This window comes from Protopterus annectens, chromosome 2.part1, assembly GCF_019279795.1.
Source record: "Protopterus annectens isolate FY-2018-M chromosome 2.part1, PAN1.0, whole genome shotgun sequence".
Taxonomy (NCBI): Eukaryota; Metazoa; Chordata; order Ceratodontiformes; family Protopteridae; genus Protopterus; species Protopterus annectens.
The window spans coordinates 455549093-455566042 of NC_056729.1; the positions used below are offsets into that span (position 1 = coordinate 455549093).

Consider the following 16950-nt stretch of genomic DNA (forward strand, 5'->3'; position numbering starts at 1 on the left):
ATAGATGGGTAACCTCTTCAAGAGTATGGGAAGTCTCTGGGACAGGAATCTATCCCTCCAGCATGTCCTGTTTATTGTGGTGACAAGGTTTAGGTCCCTAGAGCATGTAGCTTGGAGGGATTGGGATTTCTTTAGGTGTAGCATGTCCAACAGCTCTGGGTTTGACATAGCTTTATATGATAGGCAGAGATCACCTTGGAGTAGGCGATATGCTACGGAGTAAAGCTGGAGTTTTTTGAGACGGTCAGTGTAGGGCATTTGTTTGAGGCCAGTAATCCTCTTTGTGAGGTACTTCTGTGGCCTTTCCAACTGCTGTAGATGTCTTGTGAGGTACATTCTAAAAGGGGCATTGTACTCTATAATGGGTCTAATGAGTGTCGAGTAGAGGGGAACAATGACCTCTTTTTTCCTGGATGAGAACTCTTTTATGATGAGGTGTGCCATGTAGAAGGACTTCCTGACTACTGTGGCAATGTGACTATCAAAGGAGAGACTACTGTCCACCTGGGTCCCAAGGTCTGTTATCACACATTCGGTGTTAAGTAGATTGCTACCTATGTGGTAGTTCATGGGTACAGAGTTTTTACCAATGGAGATGACACTGCACTTTTTGGAATTGAGCTTGAGGCCATGGCTTTGACACCAGGCATCTGTCTCAGTGAGGCCCTTCTGTAGGATGTCCACATCATTTGGGGACTTGACTATGGCTCCTAGTTTGTAGTCATCTGTGAACTTCATTAGCCAGAGGCCTTCTGTGTTAGCCTGTACTTCAGAGAAGTAGATACCAAACAGAAGAGGTCCCAGGACTGAACCCTGTGGTACTCCATTTGTCACTGGTTTGAGGTCAAATTTGGAGTCTGCAACTTTTACAGTGTGGGTTCTGTCAGTGAGCCAGTTGGCAACCCATCTTGTGACATAGGGGTTTATACCTAGTTTACTGAGTTTAGCTATAATTCCAGAATGGGGGATGGTGTTGAAAGCCTTGGCGAGATCAAGATAGGCTGTGTGAACCACCTTACCCTCGTGTACAGCTTTGGTGACTGCCTCAAAGAAGTTGATCAGGTTCAGGAGGCATGATCCGCCTTTCACAAACCTGAACTGGGTGGGATCCAGAGATTGGATGTTACCAATGTTTTTATTTATGAGTTCCATGATGATACATTCCATGGCCTTGCAGACCAGGCTCGTCAGGCTAATAGGGTGATAATTCCCAGGATCAGTGGTGGCTCCCCCTTTGTGGATTGGGATAACTGTTGCTGTGCAACATTCAGTGGGCACAAAGCCCGATGTGAGGCTATTATTGAGCATGGTGCATAAGTGGGGAGCCAATTCGTTATGAAGTTTGTGTAAAACGCAGCCTGGAATGTTGTCCGGTCCCATGGATGCTGTGTTTTTGGCTTTAGAGAGTGCAGCTTTTACCTGCATAGTTGTGATTACACGGACTCTGAATTCTTCCTGTATAGATATGGGCCCTTTAGGGGGTGAGGGGGGGTGAAGTTAGCACTGAACCTATCTGGCAGGATGTTGGCAATATCAGTTGGTTCAGTAATTTTTGTGCCATTGTGCTGTAACCCATGAACCCATGTACCCATGAACTACCACATAGCTGGAAGTCTACTTAATGCATAAAATGTGATGAGACCTTGGGACACAGGTGGACAGTAGTCTCTCCTTTGATAATCACATCGCCACAGTGGTCAGGAAATCCTTCTACGTGGCTCATCTCATTACAAAAGGATTCTCATCCAGAAAAAAAGACGTCACTGTTCTCCTCTACTCATCACTCATTAGACCCATTATAGAGTACAACGCCCCTTTTGGTATGTACCTCACAAGACATCTACAACAACTGGAAAGACCACAGAAATACCTCACAAAGAGGATTATTGGCCTCAAACAGATGCCCTACGCAGACCGTCTCAAAAAACTACAGCTTTACTCCATCGCATATCGCCTACTCAGGGGTGATCTCTGCCTAACATACAAAGCTATGGCAAACCCAGAGCTGTTTTACATGCTCCACTTAAAGAAATCCCAATCCCTCTGAGCTACATGCTCTAGGGACCTAAACCTTGTCACTACAATAAACAGAACATGCTGGAGGGATAGATTCCTGTCCCAGAGACTTCCCATACTCTGGAACAGACTCCCTATCTATGTCAAACAGAGCTCCTCATTAGCAATCTTCAAGAAAAATCTTGATGATTGGATGGGAAATGGGAAATTCACCCCAGGGATCACTTCTGTGGCTCTGCTCGACAGGGGCACAGGAAAATAATTTTCTTGGGTGGCGAAAGCCAGGGTACATTTTTGGCTAGGCTTATATAGGCCCTAGGGCCAATAGCCTAGTACCTACCTATGAATCTATGAACCTATGAACTCACAACAGATCTGGGTGCTGCCATCAAGATTCTTGACATAGCTATAGAATGCTTTGTGGTTGTCCTTAGAATTAGTGACAATTTTGTTTTTGTACCTAGCTTTGGAGGATCTTATAAGGGATCTCAGATTCTTACTGAGGCTAACCAGGGAGCTCCTCCACTCATGGGATTTTACTCTCTTTTGCAACAGTTTCTTCCTTCTGTTGTACAGTTTGTTTATGGCAGGAGACCACCAGATTGGCTTCCTTTTTTGGAGGATAGCATCTTGGTTCTGTTTGGGATAGCACGATCCATGCACTCGTGTAAGTGCTTATAGAGTGCATTTGTTTAGGATTCAGCAGTTTTAACTGTATTGTCCATCTGCATGGGTGTCATGAAGTTCACCACTTCTGTCTTAAGAAGCATGAAGTTGGCTTTGGAGAAATTTTTTACCATGGTTTCCTTGACTGGGGGTGGGGGCGGGCTGTGGATATCAAGGGTGATTATCTTATGGCTGGATCGGACCAACGAGGAGTTGACTTCAGGTGTGGAACACCGGCCACTCATGCTGGTAATGACTAGGTCTAGGATATTGTTGCCCCTGGTGGGGGTGTGGATAAGTTGATCCAGGGCATTGGAGTTTATGAATTCCAGCAAGCGTTGAGCTAAGGAGTCGGTACACAAGTAGTTTTCTCAGTTAATGGTGGGGTAGTTGAAGTCGCCCATTATTACGGTGTTTGGTTGAACCCTAATATTTTCCAATACATCAAGAAAAGAGGAGTGGGAATCCCGGGGCATGGTGGGGGATCTGTAGCAAGCTACAATTTGGATTGTAGTTTTGTCTAGAGTTAGTTGCACTTGGATAACCTCAGATGCATTATGCTGAGCAACTAGCCTGGAGGTGTGGATATCCTTAATGAATATGGACACACCTCCGCCTTTGCTGTTTCGGTCCAGGTTACATGGCCATAAAGTGTGGTATGAGTTATAGCCTGGTAGTGCAGGGGTGCTCTCTGAAGGCTTGAACCAGGTTTCAGTCACTGCACAGATATCGATGTTCTCCATTTTAAGGAGTGCCTTGAGTGAGTGCATTTTGAGATTTAGACTTCTAGCATTGAGTAGCATTACCCTCAGTTTTTGCTTGCCTGTTCCTGTTACGGTGGTGAATTTGTCATTTGAACCTTGCCTAAAAAAGTCACTATATGGGCAGCAAGAGCTTTAGCCAGTATCCGAAATCCCAGGGGCGACAGGTGCAGGCCATCTCTGGCAAAGCATTGTGGTCTGTCGATCACGTCAACCCAAGCAGACAGATACTGGATCCCCTTAGAATGACACAAGAAGCTTAGCTAATTGTTGAACTCAATCATTTTGTCCTTGTACTGCGGTATCATTCCGGGCAATGGAAGAATGCTACTCAGGGCTAGGGTCATACCTGCCTGGGCTACAAGATCAGAGAGCTCTTCCATGTCTCTATTCATGTAGTCCAGGGAGGTACATCACAGGTCATTCACACCAACATGGACAATGACAGAGTCATATTTGTACTTGTTGTGGAGTGACCTGAGTGTGTGGGTTATGTGGCGGATCCTGGCACCCGACAGGCAGCTGGCAGTAACCTTCTCCTTGTTTAGCCTGGTGAGTGGGACATCAGTGTGCCTGACTATAGAGTCACCTATGACTAGTGTGTTGGGTACGTTGTTTTGCCTTATTGGCTGTGGTTGAGTGGCACACTGAGTCTGTGGGCTATGTGTCATTTGTGTTGTGTTGGGGGATGGAGGTTGCTTGTATTTCTGCTTTGGAGGTCTCTGTTGCTTAGACAGATTATTATTGAGAGCCTCCGCAAATGTTTTTTGTGTTACTATGTGTGGATTTTGGTGGTGTAGATTTAGTAAGACTATGGGATGAGTGCAGAGTGGTGCAAATGTTTACCTTCTCCTTTTGACTGTCAAGTTCAGTCTTGGTTGGAGAGAGCTTTACCTCCAGTTTGGCTAGAAAAGTGCATCTCTCACAGGTTCTAGTGTTGAGTGGTAGGAGGAGAGGGTTGTCTGTGCAAGTGTATACATATATATATATATATATATATATATATAGATATATATATATATATATATGTATATGTGTGTGTGTGTGTGTGTGTGTGTGTGTGTGTGTGTGTGTGTGTGTGGATGCCATTGGTTTAGTCATGGCATGCATTTATTGCATGCTGCTGTCTTTGGTAATTTTTTTTCATTGGTTAAAGTTGTCACTGTATATGACAATCAAACTGCAACAGCTTGAGGAAAATATAGTTGACGAATTTTCCTCTCTCTCTCTGTGGTTATGCGATCTTGAAGTTAGTATAATTAACTTCCGGGGGCCCCTACACTGGAGTGTGCCTTCCACGTAAAAGTTAAATTTGTTGTTCTTTTACATAATCCCAAATGTAAATTGTTTGTATATATCTGGGATCATTTCATTTATATGATTTTTTTGTTTCACTCATACGGATTGTACAGGATCCTGTTCCACATACTTTCTGTCAATCAGAGTTCATCAGCAATTTAAAGTAATATACTCATATAAATACATGTACATACATGCACACATATACACACACATAAACATATATGTATATAGGTACATGATGAACAGTTGAAGCATAACTTCATTAAAGTTTGTTTTATCAAACAAATTTTTTCAAAAAACAGACTACTCAAAATAAATTTTAAAAAATTAAAACAAGCGGTTTTGCAGGGGAGCATCCCCCACCCCCTGCAACCTTCATGTCGGAGGGAACGGCATTTCCTAAACCCTGCTAAATTAAATATATCAACTCTGAGCTAACACAATTCCAAAGAAAGGGGAAAATTCCACTATCTCTGGTATTTAGTGATCTCCCAAAAATATCAGTCTCACGTTTAATCACTTTGTAATGTATTCCATTCTATGAGTTTACTCATCACAGAATGAAACTACCGCAACAATTACCACTAAAGGATAAAGATAGTTTCAGTAAATTTAGAATACAGCAGTTTATGAAAAAATTTAAACTTGTGAAGGGCATTGTCATCTGGACAGAACACTGAAGTAAACTGTTACACTGAAATAATGTTAAACTGGCTAGGCAGAGTGGCATTTTTGTCTGCTCACATACCCTCATGTAGGGGTGAGCTCTGTGTTGAAATACTGAGACTTGTAATAACAAGCCCTAAAATGACAAAAAAGGCAGAAAACTTAGGAGAATAATGAATGTTGAACATTTCTTTTTTCTTTTAAGTTTGATTTTTGTCTAGACATAAGCCTGGCTGCACCTCCTAATGTGGGAGGCAAACTCCACTGAACTCTGGTTATACCTCATAGAAAAGGAAATATTGTGAGAAACACCAATCTTGGAATTACCACAGCATTTTTGATCATTCAGTCTCAGTATTATGGGACTCACAGTAACAAGTGTTAGAATTTTAAACAATAATGTAAGGGTAGGGTTTATAGCCCAGGACTAACAGTCACTGGTGGAGATGGAGTGATGCTAGTTCAGAGACAGATGCATATTAATGCACATTGGGAAGTGGGTAGGACAGTGGGACATTCAAAGAAGCCCCATACAGTTGTCTAGATTGCACTCTTCTGTGCATTCTTCTTTGATGCCCTGATCTCATCTCTATACAATTCCCATGGATGCTTACACCAAGGCTTTGACCAATCATGAGGTCCTCATCTGAAGATTTAAGTTGGACAGGTATTCAGGAATGTGGAGCAGATGACTAAGAAGGGGCTTTAGGATGTGGTTGATGGTAGACTTTTGTAGTGGGAACCAACATAAACAGTTAAACTATATTTAAAATAATGATATGAAGCCATGACACTAGCTAAAATTATATTTTAGCCATGGAATAATTCTGACATCAGTATCCCAGGAGAAAAATCACCCAACACATTTATTCATACTATATGAAGGAATATGAAGAAAAATATATAGTAAATGTAGAAATGTGATTTAAATTAAATTAAATTTAAATTAACCCTTTCACTCGCCAACAGCTCACTCTCAACTTTATATTTAATACATGGACCAAAAAGGTGGTATGCATTAGGCAATTAAGTGTATCTGTCAGGGTTATTACAAGGCTCGAAGCAAGTAGACAAGCATCCTTTGTGTGCCTGATGGTGTTTTATTATCCTTCTGTGCACCCCCAGTAGTGCTTCATTACTTTTATGGAATGAGTGAAAATATTTAGTGGTAGAAGATTTAACAGAAGTGTGGTTATGCATATTTCTAGAATTACGTTTTGGTTAAATGAACTCTTCCAACCTAAGAAAATTAGGGTCTACTTTAGATCGATGAAATCAAAATGTTGAACGGTCGCATGAGCATAAATGCAGAAATTCAATGTTTATTTTTTTTTTTATCGCAGTACAGTAAGGATCGGAATATTTGCCCTTTCCTCACTGTAGTGCGATCTCAGAGTTGGAATATATATTTAGCAGGGAGTGTGGGGGCGCAGCCCCACACAATAGCGATTTTGAATTTCTGCATTTACGCTCATGTGACCGTTCGACATTTTGACTTTTCATCAAACAATTAAAAAAAAATGGACAATTAAAAAAATGGTAAGTAACCAGAAGGAGAAAGGTCTGGATCATGATGTCTTGAAAGTAGTTAGATAATTATGCATATAATGTGAATCTTTAATATATATTTTTTATCTGTTAAGTCTGAATGCTGCTAATCATAGGGAATAGTGCTTTAGTCATTTTGCTGACATCATTAAGAATGCCCAGGTGTAAAAATTTATATTTTAACATTATGTTGTTCATTTTAACATTAATTATATTACCATTTTGTTGCATTCAGATTAGTTTGTGTTAAAAAGCATTGTAGAAGTTCTGTAGTAGCAAATGTTAGGGACTCCTGCACAGAGACGATGTTAGGACTGTTCTTGGGCCAATAGTGCCTTCTGTGTAAATAAACATGTCATGGAGGTACAAACAGAAAATGGTCTGCAAAAGTAAAGCTAAATAAATAAATGATAGAAGTTTCAAAAATAAAACCTGTATTTACTTTAGGGATGTGCGATGGAAGAGCGAAGTGGCATTTGATTTTCAGTTGATTGTATTTGTGAAAAGGCATAACCATCTTAAAAAGGCATTTGTGATTATTGATGCCAATGGCCTTGGCAGGTCAAGAAATAATAATGTAAAATAAGTCTACAGGCCCTTATACAGGTCATCACATACAAATCTCCAGCAGGAACACTGATATGCTTTGTTCTGACTACAATTCATGTTAGACTGGTGTTGTAGTATCATACTATATCATATCATAATCTCTGTAAGACCAAGAACACTGCATCAATGGGCCCAGACAATATCCCAGGATGCCTTCTAAATAACATGAAACATGACCTATATGGGCCTCTGGAATTACCATTTAACTGTAGTCTCCAAACAGGCTTCATGCCTCACGAATGGAGAAAGGTAACAGTCATCCCTCTGCACAAAGGTGGGACATCTACATACCCTAGAAACTATAGACCCATAAGTCTCATTAGTCTTACATGTAAAGCCATGGAAAGAATTATCATGGAGACGATCAACAGAGATATAGTAAACCTCCGGACACTGGACCCAACCCAGTTTGGTTTCGTCAAGGGCAGATCATGCCTACTCAACCTGGTGCGCTTCTTTAAGAAGGTCACCAAAGCAATGGATGAGGGCAAAATCATTCACACTGCCTACCTTGATCTGGCCAAGGCATTTGACACAATACCCCATTAGGGCATTGTTGACAAACTCAAGAGGTTAGGTACAAACCCATATGTCACAAGGTGGATAGCCAATTGGTTCACAGACAGGACCCAGGAAGTTAGAGTTGGGGAGTCCACCTCTACAAAAAGGCCAGTCACAAGTGGAGTCCCTCAGGGATCAGTTCTTGGACCACTCCTTTTTGGCATTTACTTCTCAGAAGTTAAGGCTAATGTCAGTGGTCTCTGGCTGACTAAATGTGCAGATGATTGCAAATTAGGAGCCGTCATTGAATCTTACACTGACACAAATGTTCTCCAAGAGGGACCGACACAGACAAACAACTGGTGTCAGAGTCATGGACGAAAACTAAATGCCAAGAAATGCATAATAGTATCCTTTGGGAAGTCATCCATCCCTGGTAACTATCATATTGACAACACACCCCTTAGAGTTGACCCAGTAGTCAGGGACTTGGGGACACACATAGATTGTAATCTAGCCTTTGATCATCATGAGTCTACAGTGGTGAGGAAATCATTCATTCTATGTTGCACAACTTATACGCAAAGGTATGGCATCTAAGTCCAAGGCAGTCATTGTTCAACTTTATTTGGCATTCATCAAACCTAACATTGAGTACAATGCCCCCTTTGGTATGTACCTAACCAAGCATATCCAACAACTGGGACATCCACAGAGGTTTCTCACTAAAAGAATACAGGGCATATGTAATATGTCCTATGCTGACCACCAAAAGGCCCTATCCTATCCTAGCCCTACAGACTTTTGAGAGGAGATCTACGGCTGGCATACAGGGCATTGTCAGACCCCACTCTGATGGGCCTCCTGCATATCCACAAAGCAAGCAGTACCAGAATTACCCATTCTAAAGACTTAAACCTTGCCTGTGATATAAATAGGACCTGCTGGAAGATAGGCATGGGCTCCCTATCCATATGAAGCAGAGTTCCTCCCTAAACCAATTCAAGTGCAACTTGGACAATTGGATGGGTAAGAGGAAATTCATCCCTGGTTTAGCACTTGTGTCTCTGATGCAAACAGATAATGTGTAAATGGTTCATCTCCTAGGCCCATGCTTACACTTATCAAGGGTATCAAAACTTGTTAGAGATATCGAATGCATGGCTAGGCTTAAAAAGTCATTAGCCTAGTAAACACCTATGAACCTATAAACCTATACTATACAAGTGCATCATTCTTTCACCAATGCTTTGTGTTTTGTACCAATGAACAAGAAGACAACGCAATAAAAATGAACATAGTCCTGCAACATACTGTTTTATAGATTTGTTAGACAAATACAGTAAACACATTATTTACAATTTTATGTCTATATTACCTTATGACTATACTCAAAGAGAAAATCTAAATCAGTGTTTTATTAAAATGTATCTACACTTAACTCCTTACCTGTCCATCGGTACCGATGTTACCACCACATTCGGTCAGCAGTTCAGACATATCATAGTAACTGTTGAACTCCCAGAGACAGGCTTCCAGATTTAAGTTACGGTAGAATCTCAGCGCAGCTGTTGATCGCAAGGCAGTACTATATTGATAAGGTGATGTTTCTCCAATTACTTCGGGATTTTTGGTGTTTTCATTAAGGAAGCCATATCTGGTTGCAATTTCATTATAGTCGAGAAGATTAGAGCATCTGTGGCTCCCAACACGAGTGCCATCAGGACTAAGAGTCAGCTCAAAGTTTGACAAAGGCTGGGTAGAAATGACTGGCATCATGCCTAAACAATATCACAAAACATACATTTACTTTGTGTTGCAAAGAGAATCTTTTACACAATTCTGTATATTAATACTCATGACTGACTGATACAAACCAGAAAAAAAACTTGGAAAAGATGAAATATATACATATATATCAGAGCTTGATTTAAGCATGCCAACGTCTCTGATTTCTAAAACTCAGGATAAATTGTGCAGAGCCTCTCTGGAAATTAATTCTCCTTTATCTGGGCCCTTTTACTGATAAATATCCTTATAGAATTCCACTCTCTTAGAATGGCAGTTCAACCATTTCCAACTTAAATCCTGCAGCTATGGAAGCTCATAGTTTGTTTACTGTGGAAAGCCTTACATATTTTAATATACACTTCTTTTTTCCTTTTGTACAATGCACTTTAAACAAACATAGCAGGAAAACATAACTTGATAAATCTTTATTTCCTAGGGGTTACACTGGGTGCACTGCCAAATTTTAATACCACTGAATAATTTCCCATAATATGTAGGCCCCTTCCATATCATAATGGTTCTTAATCTAAGAAGCATGATACCTATGGCTCTTTGAGTAGCTGGTATCCTAGAGAGATTTGAGTACCATGGACCACATGCACCTATTGTATCTGTGCCTATAGCTTGGATCATGACTAAATAGGCCTCTTAAAGGTCAGTAAGCTAATACATAAATAAAACAAGAGAACTGCTATTTCCTCAGTATTTCAGTGGTTCTATAGATTATGCATTATAAAAAATGCAGCATATGTTTTCTAGTGTGGAAAGTCATGTGATCACTGCTCTCACTGCTAGAAATTTTTCTGAGCTGTGGCCCAGTCAAGTGGACATAGCCTATTTGTGCAGCTCTCTTAGTTGAGTCCTTTGGAAAACTACATATTTCAGTCCTTGCTTCCTATGACAATTACTATGTTTTGCAACATTTACTCCTTCCAACATTTTAACCAAGTGAAATGAAAGCAACCAAACACATTCAGGCTGCTACAGAATCTGTTAGCTGTTGGACTAACTTATTTATCAGACAGACTATGAACCACCTTAAATGATAAATTAAACTGAATTTACACAGGTTAATCATAAAAGCTCTACTAGACATGCTCCCAATACAAAAGTTACCTAAAATGACGTAAAATGGAAATAGCTATGTACCCAAACTCAAAGTAGTAAGACACAGTTGAGATGTATGAATAGGGACTGAGTGTCACAGAAAAAAAAATGAATGAAAAAAGGATAATTTCCTCTTGTGTGAAAATATGATCTGACTTATTTTCCATTCACCTTTTTTGCAGGATCACCTGTTCTTAGTTTTGTATCCTCATATAGAACCAATGAAGCTGCATATATTTGAAATCATAAAGAATCAGGAGAATCTTTTATAAGTCTGATGAGAAAATGTGGAGTATCCAGCCTGAAGTAAAATTACATCCTACTATTGATCCATTAATGCAATGATCAAATGCCAGTTTTGGACTGTCACGAGAAGTCCCTCCATGCTCCGAACTAAGTTGTAGTTAGAAGAATAGTGACCAGTGCAACAAGCATGGAGGAGTAAAGACACCTACATTTTCCAAGTTAATGATCTCTGCAATGTGATGGTATGCTAGCTATACAGTCAGTCCTGGAACAGTATCAATACACGTACCTCATTAATACAGGATGGGTGACATGTAAGTGGTTGAGTAGTTAGGTTAGCAAGTGTTTTGTTGTTTGGTGAGCTGACCTGAGCATAAGTCAGGATGAGTGATTGTGCAAGTTTTTGAGTGTGCCTTGATTACAAATACTGGACTATGGTGCATGGTACGTTTGCAATGTTCATAGGTTCATAGTTGTATACTAGGCAATGACCACTATAAGCCAAGCCATGCAACCCCAATGTGACCCACAAATTTTATTTATATAACGGTGACTTACTGACTGCCTTTGTCCATCAGAGACATAGGCACCAGACCAGGGGTGAATTTCTGATCACCCAGTATGTGTTAGGAAGGTGGTAGGTGAAGTATTAGTATGTATGTATGTTGATATTTTTATACTGCAATGGTTCCCAGTGCAATAGTGTTGTTGTATATGCATTTTACCTGTGTTTCTGTGACCATGTATTTAATATATATAAGTTGGGTAGGAGGGTGGTTCAACATGGCTTTACCTTCCTGAAATAAATCACTGTACGAGTGTGAAACTGTTCATGTGAATGAGCATGGTGTACGATGCAATGCATATAAGTTTGAATATACGTGACGTAGGACTGTGTGAACGTGTGTGTGCGTGTGCGCGCGCATGTTAGTGTGTGTGTGTGTGTGTGTGTGTGTGTGTGTGTGTGTGTGTGTGTGTGTGTGTGTGAGAGATGCATGATGACTGGATATGGAGTTCAGTGATTGTGATGGCTGTGTTTGTGGTCTTTTTTTTATGATTGCTAGTGGAGTAGCCATTGTTGTCCTTGATAACAGACAATCTGTAAAAAATATAAAGGGAAGCTAATGTTGTAGAAAGATATAATTTCAAATTATCCTGCAATACGTTTGTTAGCTTCATGAGGACATTTATGTTTATTAAGGAGGAAGTCAGTACTGTACATGGAGTTCAGTGAAGAAACACCAGGTTTACTCAATTATTAACAATAACTTTCCATATAAGAGACCCACAGTTAAGCACGCATACTTTTTTTTCATTATTTGTTTTTCTCTGAATAGATATACACAGCCTATCATGTATTCTTTTATATAGTCAGTCATCAAGATTCCTTTTCAGGGATGATCTAAGTGCTTTTTGACAGTATAATATAATATAACTTGCACTGCCAGTATACATCCACCCTGATACAAAACAAATTGCCTTGCATGTGATGGGAAAATGAATGGAAGTAATAGCAGAGCCTTGATAATCTACTAACTAACATCAGTCAGGCAGTACCAGAACCTTAATAATCAACTACTAACTAATATCAGTCAGGCAGTGCCATAACCTTGATAATCTAAGTACCTAGATCCCTGATAATTTAACTATTAAAGTAGGTCAGGCAGTAACAGAACCTTGATAACCGTACTGCTAACTAATGTAGGTCAGGCAATAACAGAGCCCTGATAATCTACTAACTAACACCAGTCAGGCAGTACCAGAGCCCTGATAAACAACTACCGACTAATGTAGGTCAGGCAGTAACAGAGCCTTGATAATCTAACTATTAATGTAGGTCAGGCAGTAACAGAGCTTTGATATTCTACTAATGTCAGTCAGGCAGTACCAGAGCCCTGATAATATAACTACTAACTAATGTAGGTCAGTGTCTGAACAAATTCCAGTGATTACCATGTTAGCTATTGTATTTTGGTCACGATTCACACAGGATGATGCTGATGAATGAAACTGATGGAAAAATCACATCAAACACGTAAGCAGCTGACTTGCTAGCAGAATTTATGGGGAAAGTGTTCCCTACATTGTACTGAGTGAGAACAGCAGCAGAAGGAGTGCTCCCAGTGTTCTAAGGGTGATTAGGAGCACTAAGTACTAAAGCACATTATTCTGGTCAGCTGTTTAGATCAGTGGAAAACAGCAACCCTTCCAGCCAAGACTAAGGTCAGAAGAGACGGCAATTGCTGAAAAAGCAAGGTAAGCTTGAATAAGTGAATGGGCCTTGTGAGTCTTCACATATTACGTTTAGTAATGTAGGTCAGGCCTGCTGACAAGTATTTTAGAGACAGTCATCTGCTTGTACTAATGCTGATCTGTTTTCACCTTGTACTTCACTAAACTAAAATAGATAGCCTTTAGTACTACACCGAATGCAGGATAAATTAACCCACTGCACACTGTCACCTGGCTACTCAGGCCTCTCAGGGGATGACAGCGGACCAGGTAGTTATATTATTATCAATGAAGTCTGCACAGTAGACAGGTCTGCACTTACACAAAGACATCGTTAAGGTTATTGGAAATAACCTGTTAAAGGTTAGCATAGAACTACTAAGATGATGCATCGATATAGGTATTTCAGCTGCATTAACCCTTTCATTTCCTTGTCTTCCTTAAGGAATTCATCTCTGAGCTCTGAAAAATCTCCTCCTGTCTAATCTCTTCCCATCGACTTGAATTAGTGACTCACTAACCTGCTCTTCATAACACATCACTTCTGTCAGTGATATTTTAAGACACAGGAGTCTGGAAGACACCAGTACTGAGGAAACAAGAAGACAGATATCATTTCTCAGGATACTCTCTTCTTGCATAATCCCTCAAACTGCAAAACTGTGGCTTGCCCAGGAATCATACTTCCCACAAGCATTACATTATACTTTTTTCACAATAAACCTTAGCTTTCCTGCATGTAACTATCAAACCGTTTTAAATCTTTCCTTATTCCCAGTACTCTGCTTCAAACACTAATGCAACAGTTTCATCCTGCTCATCAGAAGTGAGAGCAATGAAGACTTTAGAAGGATCAATTTATGTTGTGGAGTGGACACGAAACTGCGTCTGAATAACCAAAAATATCCCCTAATATATTTGGCTGGTTTCTGCTGAAACATTGACCAAGGCTGTGTTCACCATTTGTCTTCTTGTGCCTAAACATCTAATAGCATTGTGTTTCAATTTTCGTCCTCAATGGAGATAACTCATTATACTGAGCTAGTAAGTTTGGGACTGTGCCAAAGGCTGTTTACAGAAGCTAAAATAACAATAACTAAATGCATTAATGATAAAACTCTTCAATCACAGAGCCCCTCCAATTACTACTCAGTTATAGGAATCTATCTGACTAGTTTGGCAGTATCATAGTGAAACAAACCACATATTATCTAAAATTCACAAGGCCACATGAATAAGAAAATTCTGTTATTCTTTCCTTCAGATGGATTCCATAACCTTCATAGAAGCCTTGATAGCAATCCCTCCATATTAATATATTTTCCCACAACAGATGAGCAATTGGCATTATACATACCGTCCATGTGAGGCATGGTCACTGTCAGCTTGATCAAGTTTGGGTGGTCAGGATCTTCAGGACCAGTGTAGCGAATTCTAGCTGAGAAAGGTTCAGCACCAACAGTTCCTGGTATGCGTGGCTGGCAAAGCCCTGAAAATGCAGCAATGGAAAGAGAGGTCATTATAAAGGCTTAACCAATAACAGCACACTTCCTTCTTAATGCAGCAATGTAGCAATGCAGTGAAGCTCTCAAAAGTTGGACAATTTATGATGTTTTTAATTATATGTTTCAGCTGAACCTTTAATACATTCTGATACTATTCATGAGATATGCATTATAGCACATTGTTATTGATACAGCATTACTTGATTAGCTGTGCATAGTTTGGAAAACATTTTGTATGTTACTTTGCTGAGATACATTATAAGTAAAGCTAAATTTGAGGATGACACTGACTATGATGTGAAAATATAAGAAGATGTCACTCTTAACAAATATTAGTAAAACATGGAGGTGAATGCCGTGGGGTTGCTGGTAGCTGTCCATTTACTATGACACCTTTAACTTCTATTGCTAAGATTACACAAGTACGGTCTAATCAAACACATATCCAGTTACTCATTTGTGTGTGTGTGTGTGTGTGTGTATGTGTGTGTGTGTATGTGTGTGTGTGTGTGTGTGCGTGCGTGCATGTGCGCGCACGTGCATGTACATGTGTGCACGCGTGTGTACATGTGTGTGCGCACATGTGTGCGTGTGTGTGTGTCTGTGTTGTGTGTGTGTGTGTGTGTGTGTGTGTGTGTGTGTGTGTGTGTGTGTGTGTGTGTGTGTGTGTGCATGTGGGCATGTATGTGCATGTGCATGTTTGTGTCTGTGTGTGCATGTCTGTGTATCTGGTATATCTGTGGGCAGCTTTGATTAGAAACCTTACAATCTTTAGATGACTCTAGATTTTCACTGTGACTAAATTTGTTCTAGAATATCTGTTCCCACAGGATAGAGATATCAAACAGATATTTGACTGTCCACTTAATATCTAGTAGGGACACACCGCAAACACAAAATTCTCTGATAAGACAGCATTAATCTCTGTTAGGGTAGCTATGCATAGTCCTTTTTTATTTTATTTTATTTTGACATTTGTTAACCGGGTTAGTCCAACTGGGCCAGAGACCCATTATCAGTGGAGACCTGAGGAGAAAAGTTTCGGTGCAGACAATTTAAGGTACATAACATTTACACTCCAATGTAAAGAAATTTGCAATATATAACTTAACGTTAATACTATGTGAAGTATAACAGTCATGATTTTTTTTTTAATACAATGAAAAAATAAGGAGCAATTGACCTAACAGAGAGAGCTATTGATATAGTGGGTTAAGTAATAGAGAGAGGTATTTAGATATGAGAGAGGAATGTTTACATATGTACATGTGGTGAAGTAGTAGGGTAAGGGTGCAATTTGTAGTTGGACTATGTGAAAAAGGGAGGTAAACTAAGAGGTGGATTAGTAAACAGTGGGGCTGGAGTAAAACAGTAAGGTTATGTTGAATTCAGGTTAGGTGGGGTCATTACAGGGGCAGGACTTGTTATTTAGTAGGTGAAGTTTAAGTTCGTTTTTGAAGTGTTTAGGATGGGGAATGGATCTAATATGAGCAGGGAGTTTGTTCCAAGCTTGGGCTATAGTAAATTTGTAAGGTAGCTTACCAACATTTTTGTGTGGTCGGTAAGTGTCAAGGAGTTGTTGGCTAGAAGTGCGCAGAGTACAATTAGGTGTGTACGAGGATACCAAGGTGGGAGGGAAGGGCAGGAGGAAGGTTTGTAAACTGCAGAGTCAGCAATTTGGGGCTGGGATAGAAGGGGTTGTTGGGGGAGCTCCAGCCAGTAGAGACAGTTGAGAGCCAGGCAGTGGTGGGAGTTGTAAGGACAGTTAGTGACAAATCTAGCTATTTTGTGGTATGTTTGTTGTAGTTTGGATAGGGTCATAGACTGTATGTTAGTTAGGATTGGGGCAGCGTAGAGACGGGAGGGGAGAAGGAGAGCATGAGCTAAGATGACTCTAGCACTAGACATTAGAAATCTTCTATTTCGATACAGCAGCCCGAGTTTTTGATTTTTTTTTTTATGTTTTAAAGGACATGTCAGTTAAATTTTAGTTCATCATC

At 40.1% G+C, this 16950-nt stretch overlaps 1 protein-coding gene across 1 annotated transcript in view; it reads right to left on the reverse strand.

Moving 5' to 3' along the window:
- Positions 1–16950, reverse strand: part of FREM3 (FRAS1 related extracellular matrix 3) — a 624923-nt gene that overhangs the window by 67533 nt on the left and 540440 nt on the right. Inside the window, exons 15-16 of the mRNA XM_044062250.1 lie at positions 14803–14934; positions 9519–9850 (exon numbers count right to left, since the gene is read on the reverse strand). Of these exons, the coding sequence (XP_043918185.1) occupies positions 9519–9850; positions 14803–14934 (464 nt within the window). The remainder of the gene's footprint in view (positions 1–9518; positions 9851–14802; positions 14935–16950) is intronic.